At 47.2% G+C, this 18,155-nt stretch overlaps 2 protein-coding genes across 2 annotated transcripts; one reads left to right on the top strand and one right to left on the bottom strand.

Moving 5' to 3' along the window:
- The first annotated feature begins 6,436 nt into the window (after positions 1-6,436).
- Positions 6,437-9,178, top strand: LOC123111837 (protein STRICTOSIDINE SYNTHASE-LIKE 10). Its single transcript, XM_044532714.1, has 3 exons — positions 6,437-6,764; positions 6,834-7,106; positions 8,488-9,178. Exons 1-3 carry the CDS (start codon positions 6,469-6,471, stop codon positions 9,011-9,013), a joined length of 1,095 nt encoding a protein of 364 aa, XP_044388649.1. The 5' UTR covers positions 6,437-6,468; the 3' UTR covers positions 9,014-9,178.
- Positions 9,179-9,201: 23 nt separating this feature from the next.
- Positions 9,202-13,740, bottom strand: LOC123111836 (enolase 1, chloroplastic). The gene is made up of 7 exons (XM_044532713.1): positions 13,162-13,740; positions 10,997-11,304; positions 10,645-10,799; positions 10,236-10,553; positions 9,723-9,869; positions 9,588-9,638; positions 9,202-9,468 (listed from the first exon to the last, which is right to left on the bottom strand). The coding sequence occupies exons 1-7, from the start codon at positions 13,545-13,547 to the stop codon at positions 9,403-9,405; spliced, it is 1,431 nt and encodes a 476-aa protein (XP_044388648.1). The 5' UTR covers positions 13,548-13,740; the 3' UTR covers positions 9,202-9,402.
- Between the last annotated feature and the right edge of the window lie 4,415 nt (positions 13,741-18,155).

The following is an 18,155-nucleotide window of genomic DNA, read 5'->3' on the forward strand; positions in this document are numbered from 1 at the left end:
CATGGCGGTTGTATCGGGCCAAGCACCTCGCCAACCATCGATCGGGTGATTTCCCGTATGGTGGCGGTAGTTGGTGGTTGTCACCTGGTTGTCCCGGCTACTCTCGAAGCAGCGGTACAACCGGTTGCCTGGGTGTGGTTGTATCGCTCCGGACTTAATGACCACTGATGCACGAGCCCGGTGGTTGTACCGGTCCTAGTACCAGCTCTTGTACCGCTCATCAGTGATTTTGTGTTGTACTTAAGCAGTACTAGGCGGCATCTGGCTGGTTGTTCCTTCTGAGGCTTACTCAGCGGTACAACCGGTGGTACCGGTAGTTGTACTGTCTCGTGCTCTATAGTAGGGAACCCCGCAAAAGGTGGTTTTACCAGTCCTTGGACCAGTTCTACCGTTCCTATGTATTTCCGCAACATAACGAGTAGATTTGTGGGGGCCTATAAAAGGGGGTCTTCTTCCCTATTGCCCCTAACGACTTTGAGCAAGTTTTTTCCCACCATTGTTCACCTCTTGGAGCTTTCTTCCACTTTAGTCTTCCAATGGTTCTTGCATCTTTTTAAAGGAAAAGAGAAAGGAGATTCAGATCTACGTTCTCTCCTCTAAGTGAGGGGAGCCTAGTGGATCTAGATCTTGGATTTCTTGTGTGTTCTCCTGGTTCTTCCTCTCATATTCATCCATACTTTTCGTTACTTCGGCAGCATCTGAGAGTGAGACACTTGAGCACTTCATGTGTACTTATCATTGCATTAGTTGCCTCGGTTTGAGTTCTTCACGATGATACGTGGAAGTGAAAGTTGAGAAGCATATTACTCTTGGGTGTTTGGGCATCCTAGAGCTTGTGCCTCTTGGGTGCTTGGGTGACCTAGACAATTGATGGTGTCGTGGAGCTCAATCATTATGGTGTAAAGCTGAGGGCAAGCTGAGGGGTCTCCAATTAAGTTGTGGAGATTGCCCCGAGCAATTTGTACGGGTTCGGTGACCGCCCCCTAGGGTTGCCAATTGTGCTGGTTTGGTAACCGCCCCCAAGGGTCGCCATTTGTACGGATTCTGTGACCGCGCTCAAGGGCCCTTGGTGGAATCACGACATCTTGCATTGTGCGAGGGCGTGAGGATATTACGGTGGCCCTAGTGGCATTTTGGGGAGCATTGTGCCTCCACACCGCTCCGAGCAGAGATTAGCATCTGAAAGGGTGTGAAATTCAGGATACATCTTATCTCTACATGCCTCAGTCATCTCTTACCCAAGCGCTTTACTTATGCACTTTACTTTGTGATAGCCATAGTGTTTCTTGTTATATATCTTGCTATCACTTAGTTGTTTATCTTTCTCAGCATAAGTTGCTGGTGCACATAGTTGAGCCTAGCTTATTTAGGTTTTGTGCTTGTCAAATTAAACACTAGTTTTATTCCGTATTTTTTCAAGCCTAAACTGTAATTATTTTAAAGCGCATATTCATCCCCCGCCCCTCTAGGCGACATACATGATATTTCAAAGGCCATGGAAGAAGGAGGGGATATCTCCTAGTCCCTTTCAGTGGTGCCGGAATACCGCCCGAGTAATATGATTTCAGATTGATCATATTTATCTTTTGTGTGTTTCTGTTCATGATCGTACCTACAAGTCGTATGCACCCGTCTTAGTTTTGAACCGGAGACCCTGAGGGTGATAGATGAGGGTATCAAAGGGAATGGTTAAAATTTGAGAATTACATGCAGTGCTTTTGGTTTCTCAGGAAATCAATATCTACGGAGGTCAACATACGTTGTAACACAACTTTTTTGTGCAACAAGAAACACTAGAAGCTTCAGGAATCGCCGAGAGGACTAGCCAGCCAGCCATAAGGGCAGGTGGTGTGGCCAGGGGTGGTCACTCCACCTAGGCTTGTGGCCCCCCGGTTATCGCCTTGACCTGATTCCACTGCCATAAAATCCTATATATACCGAAACCATTCGTCGTACCTCTAGAAGAATTTTAGCATTGACACAAACCTATGTTCCCAATAGATCCCATTTGGAGCCTTGTTTCGGAGTTCTACCGAAAGGGGAAGCCGTTGCTGGAAGCCTCTTCATTAACCTTGCTGCCTCCATGACGATGTGTGATTAGTTCCTCCGTGATGTACGGGTCCATAGTACTATTTAGATGGCTTTTCTCTTTCTCTCTCTCTTTCTTTGATCTTCGATACCATGTTATTTTCTAAGATAAATCTAATGTAATTCTTATGGTGTGTTTGTTGTGATCAAATGAGTTGTGGTTTTATGATCAGCTTTTTCATTGAATATATTTGAATCTTTTGAAGTTTTTTTGTCGTATAATTAAGCAACTTTGTATGCTTTTTGATCTATTTGTCTTCTCTGGCCAAGATAGATGGGTAGTTATTTAGAGCAAATGGTGCATAGTAGTGGGTTCAATCTTGTGTTGTTCTATACCCCAGTGATAGAATGGGACAAGACACGTATTTGTATTGTCGCTACTAAGGATAAAATGGCAGGGATTTATCTTATCGCTTATTGTGTTGCTCTGTTTCTAGTAACTTAATACCTTGAGATGCATGTTGGATAGTGGTTTCGGGGTGGAGTAATAGTAATAGATGCAGTTGGATCATGGTCTACCTATCACGGACGTAATGCATTTATGAGATTATGCCATGAATAATTATAGTTATAAATGTTGCTTTTCTGTTAATTGCCCAACAGTAATTTGTCTACCATGCCATTATCTGCTTTCGAGAGAGATGTCACTAGTGAACCTACTGGGTCCATTCTCCTACAATACTTGCTTCTACAAAATTGCATCTTTATTTGCCTTGACTATTTTACCGTTTCACTATACCATTATCTATCCATCTATTTGCTTTTAACCGTGTAACTAGCAAGACAAGTAGCTTGACAACCCCCTTGTCAAGTTGGGTGCATGTGTTTATTTTGTTTGTGTGCATGTGCTGCTTATCTTTTTAGCTTGTTGACTCCTGCTGGTTCGGTTATAACCTAGGTTCTTAACTGAGGAAAATAATTATACTTCTGTGCTACATCACCCTTCCTCTTTGGAGAAATCCAACAACTCCTACAGGAGTAGCGGGATACAAAATGTTAGCAAGCATAATAACTGATTTTTATTTTTTTATTTTATTTGGAAAATTGATACCAGCAACAGCATTCAAACTACAAGAGACATTTCTACTTTGCTTCACACTTGGCAGTGCTCGCGCAGCAGAACGCGCTACTACTTTGTGTCAAATCAGCAGCGTGCAACTCAAAATGCATGTTGTTATTGTTCTTCCGTACAAGTCGTGTTTATGTGCATCACATGCTGCTAGAGAGATACAAACTAGCGCCGTCCTAAGCACACGCTACTAGTGCGCATATACTAGCGGCGTCCAATGCACACACACTGCTAATGTGCATATACTAGCGGCGTTCAGCTCACGCGCTGCTAGTGAGAACTTATCGGCGGTGTCATACTAGAGGCGCGCGGACTGGACGCTGCTAGTGAACACATTGGCACACCGCCGATTAGGGGTTCCTGTAATAGAGAACTATCTTAATAAGAGGAAGTGGAGGACCAGTAACAACATAACCTTGGGGATGCCCCTGTCTCCGTGCAATTTTCCATACAGGTCTCAACCCCTAAGCTTGAGGATGCCATGCATGTCCGCTCTTCATCAAATTCGGTAAAACTTTCTTCGACCCTTTTGCATTTGTTCATGTGTTGTGTAAATTGTTGGAGAACCGTTTTCCTTTTCCTTTTTGAATAAATGAATAAATAAACTGACATCATATTGGTTATACGATGGTTTTTGGCACCTATTTACTCTATGAACTTCGCTTGAATCTTTTAGAGTAATGATGAAATTATTACTGAAAGTGGGTTTGAAGAGGTCAATTTTAGATATTATTGATCCTAGAGTGACACAGTTGATCATGTGGATTGCAAAATTCTTAAAAGTGGCTTTGAATAGGTAAAACTTTAGGTATTAGTGTTGATCACACTATATTGGAAAGTGATATAATTTATCAGTTTTGCTAGAACTCATCTAGATGAGATATAATTTGGTCTCATTCACTTTGAAAACAAGAACAGATACAACCCACGTCAGCACACACGCATCCTATAACATCACATCCAATGGCTATAAAAGGTGAATGAGACCAAATTATATCTCATCTAGATGAGTTCTAGGTACTCCCATAATTTGTTGTAAAACTTGGCGTACTGAAAGTGATTATGTGTGTTATTCTGTTTCCAGCTATTTGTTGCTTTTGTAAACAAATCATAAGATTTACTGCAGCATAATTTGGACTTTAAATTTTTACACAACATAACCATATATGTCTAGTATCTATGCTATTTCTTTGGAACTTTATTTAAATGGATAGTCTTTCTAATTGCATCTTTACATGATGGCTTCTTTTGACAGATTCATGTGCAACTTGTCTTATAACTATATGTTTGGATAGTTTTTGGTTTCTCTTTTATCAAGAGAACCAATAATGGTGTTTCTTACTGTAGCTATTTTTTTGACATGTTTCCATGCTTACAGCAAGTAGAGCTATTAGCGGTTATTTATGGACTAGCAATCTCACGGTTCCATTTAAGTTTTGTTTTGTATGAAAGTTTTTGAATTTAAGCGATCCTTAACTATCAAGGAAAGCCTATTTGATTGCAAATTCCAATGAACTAACTATTATGGTTGGGCATAGAAGATGACTAGATGAAATGTGTATATGTGATCACAGGGTAAAAATCATTACTCATGGGCCATCCAACGAGCATGTTTACTTAGGGCCTTTCTAGCCAAAAAACTATTTGTAATAAGCATGAATTCTGCTTGTGCATCCATACCTTGAGCCAATTCCATTCAAAAATGAAAAAAATTAAAAGAAATGCCAATAATTTTGGAATGGCAAATTTCTAAAATTTTCCATGTGAGTAGTTCTAAACAATAGTACGAAAGAGACGTGACAACTTTTCAAAAAAATGCTTTATATGGCATGGCAAATGCAGAAAATAATTCTATTGGTGACATGGCAAATGTATAGATTTTTTAAAAAAAAAGTACATGTGGCAACTATAAAAAATGGTGATAATTTTCCATGCGGTTGTAGATTTTCTTTTTTGTAAGTTTTGCCATGTGAGTAGTACACATTAGTGGCAATCACAAAAATGAAAAATAGTACATATATACTACACTTAATACTAATTGTGTAACAACTTGGTGCTATTTCAGACTATTTGTGAGATTTATGTTAGTATTTTGGCTAAATCGTCCAATGTATTGAAGTTTGGCACCCCGATATTTAGGTCCTAGGCACGCAAAATGTCACAGAAATTAACACTTATATCTATTTTATCTACACGCCCAACACCTATATGAAGGGATATCATCATGAATACACAAAGATTGCATGATGAATACACACACAAAAAATTAACTTGCCCTCTGCAATAAGCAGGACGGCAATGCTAGGGGATTCAAATTTAGCAATAATTTTTGTAAAATGTTCACATGGAAAAGTTAGGGATTTTCATTTGTAAAATAACATGTCAAATGTTAGGTAAAATGGGAAAAAATGTATCTGCAGAACAAAATAAAAACATGGCAAATTAGCTATGTAGATCATCGCAAATGTGGAGAAAAACTGCTTGTATCAAGGAAACTATACATAACATGGCAACATTACTACCTATATATCATGGCAAAATGTTGTTTGCATGACTATTTTTAGAAGGCATGGCATTGGCAAGAAGATCTATTTTGCCATGATCTACAAACCTTGGCATGCTTCTGTAAATTATTACAAGGCTACATTTGCCATAACCAACCCCCCCCCCCCCCCCCCCCCCCCCCCCCCTCCTTCATGTATGTGTGGATGTTTTCCTCTGGTCCAAAATTCTGAAAATGCTCAGCCATGCTAAAATCCCTAAAAATGAACCATTGCAGTGTGTCGTGCCAGGGACGCTGGGATTTCAGAATGAGTATAAGGTAGCTCCCTAAAAAAATTGGTGTAGACTCTGTCAATCTTAGAACGCGATACTTATGGGCTATAGTAGACACCGTGTAAATGTATACATGTGATTTTTGCACGCGTGTATCTTACGTTGTACTCTTTAGAAATACACTTTTTTTAGATGTAGAAATACATTTTTGATCACTACTAAAAGCTTTTTTTTTTCATGGTAGCCTTTGCACAAATGACTTATTAGAGGGATACATTCTTCATTGTATCGACTTGATATGACTTGTCGGTCAGTAAAAACTCCCTCTATAACAAGCTAAAAAAAAGAAAATCGTGGCCCTGAATTGAAAATCTTACCCCCATAAACCTCATACTCTAGTTACACTAAACCACGACCGAACAGCGCGCTGCATCTAGCTTCTCCATTATTACATGCCTACCAGAAGGCTGGAGCAAGCCCTGACAGCTTATATAAGAAGGCATACGCCGCCGCCGCTCCTTCTCAAATTAACGGACATGGAGGAGGCCACGCATTGTCGCTCTGCCACTTTGCTCAGGTCCTTCCTCTCCCTCGCATTTCTCGTATGGCTACCTCCAATGGCGGCCGCCACCCAGGAGATGAAGTCTATTTACGCCGGCTCGAGGGTCATACCGGTGCGGTTGGCCCGGCCGGCGTTCGGCCCGGAGAGCATCGTCTTTGACCACCGCGGCGGTGGTCCGTACACCGGCGTTTCCGACGGCCGCGTCCTTCGGTGGAGGGGCAACCGCCGCCACCGCGGCTGGACCGAGTTCGCCCACAACTACAAGCACAAGTGAGTGATCGATCAATGGACCATGCACAGCCTTGGCACAGCACGATCGTGAGCTAACCGAACACGCAGGACGATGGCGGAGTGCGCGGCGAAGAGGAAGCTGGTGGAGCCGGAGAGCGCGTGCGGGCGGCCGCTGGGCCTGCAGTTCCACCACGCGTCGGGCGACATGTACATCGCCGACGCGTACCTGGGGCTGATGAGGGTGGGGCGGTGCGGCGGGCTCGCGGAGGTGGTCGCCACGGAGGCCGACGGCTTGCCCTTCAACTTCCTCAACGGGGTCGACGTCGACCAGGAGACCGGCGACGTCTACTTCACGGACAGCAGCACCGTCTACCAACGGAGGTACGCACCGTACCCAAATTCATTACTACTACTACCCCAGTACTGCAGTAATAAAAGTATAAAACGAGCATGTGACCGGAATTGATATACAGTAGTACACTGTTGGTGATGAGCTGATGAAAACGTCGAGTAATTTGCACGCTGATTCGGAATGGGTAAAGTGAAACTGAATTTTATCTGCGAAAAGCCAGCAGGTATACCTTGTTCTTGTATGATGGCACGGACGATTCCACGGCTTAAAACACGTGGACAACCGCGGCTTAAGTTTAACTATAAAACCGTGGTCGATTCGCTTGGAATGAATGCTGATAAAGCTTGAAATTTTTCACTAGCAAAAGTTCTTACGCGCCAGCCGTGTACTCTGCCGGATTAGCACCCCTGACAAAGATGAATCATGACAATGCGTCTGTTCTCTAACTCTCGACACATACTTAGGCCCTGTTCGGCAAGACTCCACTCTTCCAGGGCAGAGTGGAGCGCCGGGTTAGCAGCTCCCCAAATTACAACTACATGCCGTTCCGCTCCGGAGCGGAGTTGCGGAGTGGAAGGATTTCAAACAGGCTCTCAGTGTAGCATTTAAGGTGTTTGACACTAGTTTTGTTGCACTGCATTACATATGTGGGTAGGCTAGCTATTGGGGCAAAAAAGAAAGACCAGTTGGAACCCCGCAAAAAAAAAAAACAGTTGGAACTTGGAAGAACAGATATAGTGGGCATTAATTCCTAGCTATCGGCAATTCAAGCTGGCGAGCATATCCAAATCCAAGATGTTTCCGATCTGGCGGAAGCAACACCACGCTCGGTAGCCACTATTAATACCACCACACCGCACGCAGAACATTCTTTTAGCAACACTTGTTGAAAGTGACTGGAAAAATACAGATTATCAAGCTGTGCCATACTGCAATGTCCCTTGAATTTGAGGGAGGTGATAGGGTTACTTAATACTCCCTCCGTCCTGAAATACTTGTCGGAGAAATGCATAAAAATGAATGTATCTAGAACTAAAATACGTCTAGATACATCCATTCCTCCGACAAGTATTTCCGAACGAAGGGAGTACTATCAAACAGCAACAACGTAAATACTCCTGCTACCGCTAGTACTACTAGTAGTACTCGTCAGTCTCGTCTGATCGAGATCACAGTAAATACTCCTGCTGCCGCTAGTGCTTCTCTACGGCTCTACGGCTGCTACCAAGCTGCTCAGCAGGGTTAAAGCCCTGTCGGAAGAGCCAGAAGATCGCCACAGTAGCCAGCCCTCACGTGGAGGAGCAGTAGATGAGCTTGATACGTAATGAATTCACGCGCATTCATAACCGGTCAGAAGTGGTGCATGCAGCTTCTGTTTTCCCTAATCATATGTTTGTGTTGTGCCTGCAGCGAGTACATGCTGGTGGTGCTGACCGGCGACGCGACGGGGCGGCTGATGAGGTACGACCCGCAGACGGGCAACGTCACCGTGCTCAGGTCCGGACTGGCCTTCCCCAACGGCGTGGCCGTCAGCGCCGACGGGACGCACCTCGTCGTGGCCGAGACGTCCTCGTGCAGGCTGCTCCGGCACTGGCTGCGCGGGCCGGCGGCGGGGGAGACCGAGGTGCTCGCCGACCTGCCGGGGTACCCGGACAACGTGCGCCCCGACGGAGGCGGCCGGGGCGGGTACTGGGTGGGCATGAACCGGGACAAGCAGTGGGCAGAGAGCGGGACCACGGCCAACTCCATGAGCGCCGTCAGGGTCGTCGTCGCCGGAGACGCCACGAACGGCACGGTGGTCGAGGCGCTGCACGGGTTCGGCGACGCCACGGTGAGCGAGGTGGTGGAGCGGAACGGGTCGCTGTGGATCGGCTCCGTCGACACGCCCTACGTCGGCCTGTTCAAGCTCGCATCTCTACCGCAATGCGGTGGGTAAGCATCGCGTCGCAATTCATGCGTCTGAGCGCGTGTGGCCGGGCTCCGTTCAACTCATGTAGTAGTACAATCGTGCGTCCTGTGCCCTAGTACCTGTTGCTACATGTTGTAACCCTAGCCAGAAGCAATAACTAATCTGATCATCGCTGTCGTCCGTCAAGCAAAATGTATAATAGCTCGGGGTACAAATGCAGATAATAATGCCATGCATCTGCGATAAAATCAAGGCTGCAAAATTTGGGGTGCGCCGCGGCACTCCTACAAGGAGATGTCATGAATTTATACGGTCGGTGCCTTTATTTCTAATCGAAGGATGTACACAGTACACCACTGTCGCCGCTGTAGAAACTTTTACTGCTCCAGTCAAAGTGGTCTGTGATTCTGGGTTTCTCATGGAGACCTGAACGCTTCGCCGGCGTACCGCACGTTGCCTAGCTCCTCTTCAATCCGCACAAGCTGCATCAAAGAAGAACATATTTATTAGTGAGTGGTAACATTACAACCGGAAGCACAATCAGTTGGATAATTGCTGTTCGTACAGTAAATACTTGACAGACAGGAATAAGCGTATTTACCTGGTTGTATTTGGCCAGTCTCTCGCTTCTGCACGGAGCTCCAGTTTTGATCTGAAACGTACCAATGAGATGTCACCGGATGAACACAGATAGAACTACTGCTGTGCCACGACTACAATTTCTGGTGGCCCTTACCTGCCCGCTCGCTAAACCAACAGCTAGATCCGCGATGAAATTGTCTTCTGTTTCACCACTCCTGTGGCTGACCATCACGCCCCAACCAGCAGCCTTTGAATCCAGAGCAGCTTGAATAGATTCCGTGACCGTACCGATCTGATTAACCTGGAAAGACAAACGAAATTGAATTAACCATGTTTCTCTTCAGCAGCACAAGATTTATCATGGCTTACTAGCGTTCAGTATTAGAAGGGAGCTAGGAACTTGGTGGTAGGCACTGCTTTGCATTATTGTTGGTTATTATAACAACAAAGAAACTACTGTACATGTGAACTATGTGGCAAATATCACTAAAAGATTGCCACAGCTATGTTCATCAAAAACTCCCTCCTTCCCAAAAATATAATATAATTTTGTACACTATGATAGTGTTCAAAATGATCTTATATTTTGGGACGGAGGGAGTACAAGGAATGAATACCATTAGTCCGTTGTAAATACGCACGCATGAAATAGACAGTAAAAGTTTACCTTAAGTAACAGAGCGTTGCAGGCCTTCTTGTCAATAGCCTCTACTATACGTTTTGGGTTTGTGACAAGCAAATCATCGCCGACAATTTGGATATCAACCGAGGATTGCAACGAAGCCCATGAGCTCCAATCATCTTGATCAAAAGGATCCTCAATTGATACAATAGGGAAATCCTTGACGAATTCTTTGTACAGATCACAGAGAGACTGGGCCGAAAGAACATGAGCTCCATTATTAGGCTGGTTCTTAAAGTTTAAATCATAGCTTCCATCCTTCATAAGGAATTCTGATGCTGCAACATCCATTCCAATTTTAATCTGCAACACGATATTTTTCTCAGTTTTATAAATTGAAAGAGGAAAGAGTGATCGAGAAGGTGCCAGTAAAATAAGAAAAATGGCAACCCACCTTTCCAGTGTAGCCTGCTTTCTCAATGGCATCCATAAGCAAAACAAGGCCCTCCCTGTTGTCTTGAACATTAGGAGCAAAACCACCTTCATCTCCAACATTGCATGCATCTTGACCGTATTTCGCCTTAATGATGCCCTTAAGAACATGGTAAACTGTAAAATGGACAAGTGAAGCAGACAACTCTCAGTGAGGATTAAAGATGGAACAGACAAAAAAAAGAGCAAAAGTCTAGAAGAAACAGCCCCCAAAGAAATGCTTGCTGGATAATAGTGATAATTTACAGGTCACAACCAAGATGAAATGCACTAAGAGGTAAAACGGTGTAGGTCAAGAAAATACAATAGATTACCTTCACTGCCCATACGAAGAGCCTCGGCAAATGAAGTTGCCCCCACGGGTAAAAGCATGAATTCCTGCATAGCCAGATTATTACCAGCATGGCTACCTCCGTTTATTACATTGAAAGCTGGGACAGGCATGACAAGCTCCTTGGTGCCTGAAAGCTCCTGAATATGTTTATACAGAGGAACTCCTTTTGCAGAAGCACCGGCCCTGCATACGCTTAAAGAGACTCCAAGAATAGCATTGGCACCCAACTGTGATTTGTTTTCAGTTCCATCAATGTCAAGCATGATCGCATCAACATCTTTCTGGTTCCTGACAAAATGACAAATGAAGTTTGCATTACAAATTAGATGCCAGGCACAGAGAACCGATGATAACAGTAAATTGACAGAACCTCAGCTATTTGGATGCAAGCTAGCAAAGGCAATAGCACAATTTATGTTAATTGGCATGCCTTTATACCCTAGTAAGGTTTGGTCACTTTGGAAGTAGTGGAATCGCATAGTTCCCTCCATGCGGTCATGCCCGATTCCAAGTAATCCATTTAATTTCATCCTTTGCAAATTTAGGGAATCAAGCCGGCCAGAAACTGTGGTTAGGTATATCCAAATATCTTTTAGTTTTCAGCATTAGAACTGGGTGTTACTTGTAATTTTGTAATATGCACTTAATGTGCCCAATGTAGTTCTTATGTCCCTTCCAATGAGGCATGCTCCACATATTGTACCATTATTATCACAAGAAAAATACCAAAGAAGACAAACTTGAGAACTACCATGCCATCCATTAGAAAAGTGCACTGAGATTGCTGAAGATATAAATTTACCAATCCATACTAATAAGGAAGGCAAATGCAAAAGTTTAGCTAACATGGGACATGGTAGGCAGTACAACTGTAACCATGCAGTGGCTACTACGACAAACAGAAAAAAGTAGATTCTTCTTGAGCAAGAGCTCAATTGATTTGATTTCCTTGCATATTGATCACCAATTCTTCATCATGCAGAGCCTACTACCACATCGCCACAAACAGAAAAGCAGTTAGAGCTTATTTGACCAAGTGCGCAAGTAATCTTGCATTTAACAACATCATGGATACACAAAAGATGCACCCTGTCCAGCAGTACTACTACTTACAATCTCCACTTCATATTTAGGAAAAAAAAGTGTTCCAGAGTGGAAACTTCAGTAATCACAGCTAGATCAGTACAAATCTACGAAGCCACTAAATTGATATGCTTAGCAAAGGTTAACTTCATTACAGATATCAACTAGCTTAAAGAGGGAGCTTCGCAGAAACTGATAGTCATGCTAAACAACTGGTTGCGAAGACATATCTAGTGTTCGGTATTATCTTGTTTTAGAAGTGTGGATCTTGACTCTTGGAGGTTTGAATTCTGTCTAGGGCACATCTAGAAAAGGAAAAGGAAAAATACAAAAGAAAATGCTTGCACGAATCTTAGCGTAAAATCAATGACATAGGACATAGATGTGCAATACTTTGAGCACATCTAGATGTGCTTTAGCAAAACTGTTTGAAATTTATATTTATATCTTTTTCATTTGCCCAGGAACTACGAAAGATGTCTAGTTTTGACAGTTTTATATCTGTACAGGATTTTATCATTTTAGGATAAGACGGTCGGTCAGTGGCAACAGCAGCAGGATTTGAACCAAATATCATAACTAGCATAGCAAGAATAGCAAGCTCATCAATAAACATGAACAACAGTCAGATGTTTAAAGTTCACAGAGTATGCATACAAAGCCCAGAAGCAACTGCCATAAGTTTTTTCATTACCTAAACACTAGTACTCCACAGTATTAAGCACTAATGAGCAACCCGATTCTCACTAAACGTGGGCAAACACCCGATCACATCAATCTCAGTACATTGTACTTCTACTTGAAAATCAATAGTTATCACCACGGCCAAAAGATCATGAATGTATAGCAAGTGCACAACACCACGTTTCCCCACCCAACTACCGTAGCCGCATTACTCAAACAAACAAATACTCCCCGTGTATATTGGTTGTAAATTGCAATAACGTCTTGCATTACGGGATGGAGGGAGTAAATAACTACCGGGGCCACGGGTGATTGGATCCAGCATTTTTCTGAGACTAGCTTGAGATTTCGTTTCTTAAGTCTTAACCAAGCTCTCACCTCACGTCGACGCCGACGAGCTTGGGCGCGATGACCTCGTTGATGTTGCGAACGGCGGTGAGCACGCCCTTCCCTCCGTAGACCGACTTGTCCCCGTCGCGGAGCTCGAGGGCCTCGTAGATCCCCGTGGAGGCCCCGCTGGGAACGGCGGAGCGGTGGAGGCTGCCGTCGCCGGCGACGAGGTCGACCTCGACGGTGGGGTTCCCCCGGCTGTCCACGATCTGCCGCGCGCGGATCGACCGCACGGCCTCCGCCCCGGCGGCCTTCGAAGAGGCAACCACCGACGCGCGGACGGAGACGACGGGGCGACCGCAGCCGCGGCGCGGGGTGGCGGCGGCCGCGGCGGGCAGGAGGGGCTTGGAGGGGAGGAGGAGATGGTGGGCCATCCTGAGAGGTTGGCGGGAGGGGAGGCGCCAAGGCCGGGTTTTATTATATCGCGGCGGCGGCGGCGGCGGCGTGGAGGAGGTCGTCGGGTTCGTTGGGCGGAGGCGGCGAGGTGGGACGTCGAGGGTGTTTTATTTCTCGGGAATAACAATTTTGAAGGAGGCGAGTTGGTGGAGGCGGCGAAGCGGAGGTAGCAGGCGGGGCCCAGGAGTCGGCGAGTGATCGGTTGCCTTGGCTCGTCTTTTGCGGTTTTGCCTCCTGGCCGAGCGCTTTGGCCTTTCGGGGTTGGTGCCGCGGTGGTGGCGGCCGGTGGGAGACCGGAAGGGCGATGCGACGCAAGCTCGTCGTGTCATGGGTGGAGCGCGTGACGTGAGTGCGTGCTGTGCCGGAGTTCGTCGGATGCCGGTGCGCCAGCGAGCGTAAGGACAACTTCACCGCACAACCGGAAACGGACGTCTGATTTGGCTGGATTTTGTCTCTTTAGGACGGCAATGAGTTCGCCCGTGTCCGGTCTTGTCTGTTGGATCGTGTGTGCATCCGCCGCGTGGCCGGACCACAAATCATGTCCGCGTGGATATGATTAAAAAAGACATAAAAACGTAAATGAAATGACTAAAAAAATAAATAAACGCAGTAAAAAACATAAAACATTAGTTCGGGGTCACGGCCACAAAATGACCCAGTTTAACAGTTCACTTAACAGCCCAATGACATAATTAACATAAAAACAAAATAAAAAACGCCGCCCGCGTGCTCCTGCCGCGCCTGTCGATGCCGTCGTCGTCGCCGTCTTCACTGGGCGCCGGTGTCGTCGTCGTCGCTGACGAGGTCGACTTAGGCCGGCGGCATCCAAAGGTGGGACGGCGGCGCGTGGTACACGAGGGACGGGCTGGAAGGCGGGAGGTGCCTGCACCACCTACTCCCGTGACGAGGCCTCCCGCTCCGATGACCGCGACGGCGTGGGGCACCAGTTCACGCCCCCCATGGCGTCGGCCATCTCCAGAGCCGTGCACGACCAGCTCCAGTGCTGGCCCACCAGATCCGCGTGGAACGCGGCCACCGGCCCGTCCTCCATCGGCTCCTCCTCCGCCACCATATCCAGCTCGGGGATGGCGAAGTCGCCGGCCGCAGAGAGGGCCATCGTCTCCTCGAGGCCCAGCCATTGGCGCTCATTGTGTGTGTTCATGAAATCCTCCATGACACGCTGCATGAGCCGGGCCTCCTCCTCCGCTGTCATGCGAGGAGGTGGAGGTGGTGACGGAGACAGGGAAGGCGACGGCGTGGGCGTGAGGCCGTGCACCCGCGTACGCCTGCGCACCTACCGACGTGGCCGTCGCGGCCCCGATACTGTGCCGACGAAGTAGGACGCGCGTCACGTGTCGTGCTCGTCCTGGAGCCAGGTGTCCCAGAGGCCGGAATCAGGGGCGTACATATCGTCGAAGTAGAGGTCGTCGGGAAGGAGGCGGAGATCGAGCGGCGCGCACGGCCGCTCGTCGGCACCGGCGGGATCGGGACCCGGTCGGCGGAGAGGTGCCAATTGTTGGGGAGGTGGACGTTGCTCCACAGGACCGGCGTCCTCGTCTCCCAGTAGCGCCGGCACACATCGGCGCAGAGGTACTGCCGGTCGCGCTCGTCGGCGGGCCTAGGGGCGATGGTGAAGGGGGCCAGCGCGGGGGCTCGACGGGAGGAGCGCGGCGGTGATTCGGGCTCCTCCTTCTTCACGGAGCCGCGGCGGCGTCCCGAGGAGGAGCCGGCCTCGCGGTCGTGCTTCCCCTTGCGGCCGTAGTTCCATAGCCCCATGGCTGCGGCCGGCCGGCGAGTTCAAGGACAGGGAGCGGCTAGGGTTTGGGAGTGTCGGCTTTCGAGGGGGCGGAGAGGGGCCAGAGTGAGAAGTGTGGACGACGACCGGTCCACGATTTCCCATTTAAGAAGGACGGCGACCGTTCGCTGGGCGGATGACAGGTGGGGCCACCCGCATGTGCGCATTGATGTTGGCGGGTGGGAGGTAGGTGGCCGCATGCCAAGCGGCCCCGACGCGGACGAGCGCGCGTCCGTTTGCTGTCCGTCGCGACCCAAACCCGGCGCAAGTTTGCGCTCGAAATGGGTCGGCCCGGACACAAAACGGACAAGATGGGTCCGGGCCATCGCGCGCTGGGCCGCCCGGTTTGTTCATTTTACCCCAAACGGACGTGGCCGGACAGAATGGGCCCGCGCGGTGGAGTTGGACTAAGAGCAACCCAACGCGATGGTCTTTTTTTATTTGGGTCAGTAGTGGACCCAACGTGTTGGGAAACGTAGCAGAAATTCAAAAAATTTTACGCATCACCAAGATCAATCTATGGAGATACTAGCAACGAGAGAGAGGGGAGTGCATCTTCATACCCTTGAAGATTGCGATGCGGAAGCGTTACAAGAACGCGATCGGTGGAGTCGTTCACGAAGCGATTCAGATCGCGGCCGAATCCGATCTAAGCACCGAAGAACGGTGCCTCCACGTCCAACGCACGTACAGCCCGGTGACGTCTCCCGTGCCTTGATCCAGCAAGGAGAGAGGGAGAGGATGGGGAAGACTCCGTCCAGCAGCAGCACAATGGCGTGGTGGTGATGAAGGAGCGTGGCACTCCAGCAGGGCTTCGCCAAGCACTGCGAGAGACGAGGAGGGAGAGGGGTAGGGCCGCGCCAGGGAGAGGAAAACTCATGTTCTTGGCAGCCCCAAAACCTCCACTATTTATAGGGGAAGGGGAGAGGGAGCCGGCCCCCTCCAGATCCCATCTAGAGGGGAGGGGCGGCGGCCAGGAGGGGGAGACTTGCCCCCCAAGCAAGGTGGAGGTGCCCCCCTCCCCTATTGTTTTCAACCCTAGGCGCCTTGGGCCCTTGGGGAGGGGCGCACCAGCCCACTAGGGGCTGATTCCCTCCCATATTCAGCCCATTAAGCCCCCCGGGGCAGGTGGCCCCACCCGGTGGACCTCCGTACACCTTTCGGTGGTCCCGGTACAATACCGATAACCCTCGAAACTATTCCGGTGACAGAAACTGGACTTTCCATATATAAATCTTTACCTCCGGACCATTCCGGAACTCCTCGTGACGTCCGGGATATCATTCGGGACTCCGAACAACATTCAGTAACCACATACAAACTTCCTTTATAACCCTAGCGTCATCGAACCTTAAGTGTGTAGACCCTACGAGTTCGGAAACCATGCAGACATGACCAAGACGTTCTCCGGTCAATAACCAACAGCGGGATCTGGATACCCATCTTGGCTCCCACATGTTCCACGATGATCTCATCGGATGAACCACGATGTCAAGGATTCAAGCAATCCCATATATAATTCCCTTTGTCAGCCGGTACGTTACTTGCCCGAGATTCGATCGTCGGTATCCCAATACCTCGTTCAATCTCGTTACCGACAAGTCACTTTACTCGTTCCGTAATGCATGATCCCGTGACTAACTACTTAGTCACATTGAGCTCACTATGATGATGCATTACCGAGTGGGCCCAGAGATACCTCTCCGTCATACGGAGTGACTCGATTCATGTCAACCCAACAAACACTTTCGGAGATACCTGTAATGCACCTTTATAGTCACCCAGTTACGTTGTGATGTTTGGTACACCCAAAGCACGCCTACGGTATCCGGGAGTTACACAATCTCATGGTCTAAGAAACTGATACTTGACATTAGAAAAGCTTTAGCAAACGAACTACACGATCTTGTGCTATGCTTAGGATTGGGTCTTGTCCATCACATCATTTTCCTAATGATGTGATCCCGTTATCAATGACATCCAATGTCCATGGTCAGAAAACCATAACCATCTATTGATCAACGAGCTAGTCAACTAGAGGCTCACTAGAGACATGTTGTGGTCTATGTATTCACACATGTATTACGTTTTCCAGTTGATACAATTTTACCATGAACAATAGACAATTATCATGAACAAGGAAATATAATAATAACCATTTTATTATTCCCTCTAGGGCATATTTCCAACACAACGCGCCGACCCACATTTGCTGGCGTGGCCGGCTGCCGCCCTTTTTCAATAAATATGCGTACATTTTGCATTATTTCACAAGCAAACATATAAAAAATAGCATAGTTCCACAACCAAATAAAGAATAGTTTAAAAACCAACTAAATTAAGCATAGTTTTACAAGCCAAATAAATAATAAATTGTCTCAAATACATGTGAAAAGAAGATGCATCTATTGGTTGCCAACATGAGCCATGCTCAACCAAATCATTTTGCACATGCATGTGAGTTTCTCAATCACGCATTTCATGATGAAATTGGATGAACTGTTCAAAAGTTGCCGCTTCTCCATGCTCAGGCACAACATTCTCACCCTAAAATTGAAACCTTTGATCGTAGATACGTTCCAAATGCTCGTCTTCTACGGTCATATTGTGCATGATCACACAAGCTGTCATGACCTCCCATAGTTTCTTGGTGCTCCAAGTCCTAGCAGAATACCGAACGATGCTCCATCGATATTGCAAAACACTAAAGGCATGCTCGACGTCCTTCCTAGCACTCTCTTGCTCTTGGGCAAATATTTTACTCTTCTCTCCGAGAGGGTTGGAGATTGTC

Source organism: Triticum aestivum, chromosome 5B, assembly GCF_018294505.1.
Source record: "Triticum aestivum cultivar Chinese Spring chromosome 5B, IWGSC CS RefSeq v2.1, whole genome shotgun sequence".
Taxonomy (NCBI): domain Eukaryota; kingdom Viridiplantae; phylum Streptophyta; class Magnoliopsida; order Poales; family Poaceae; genus Triticum; species Triticum aestivum.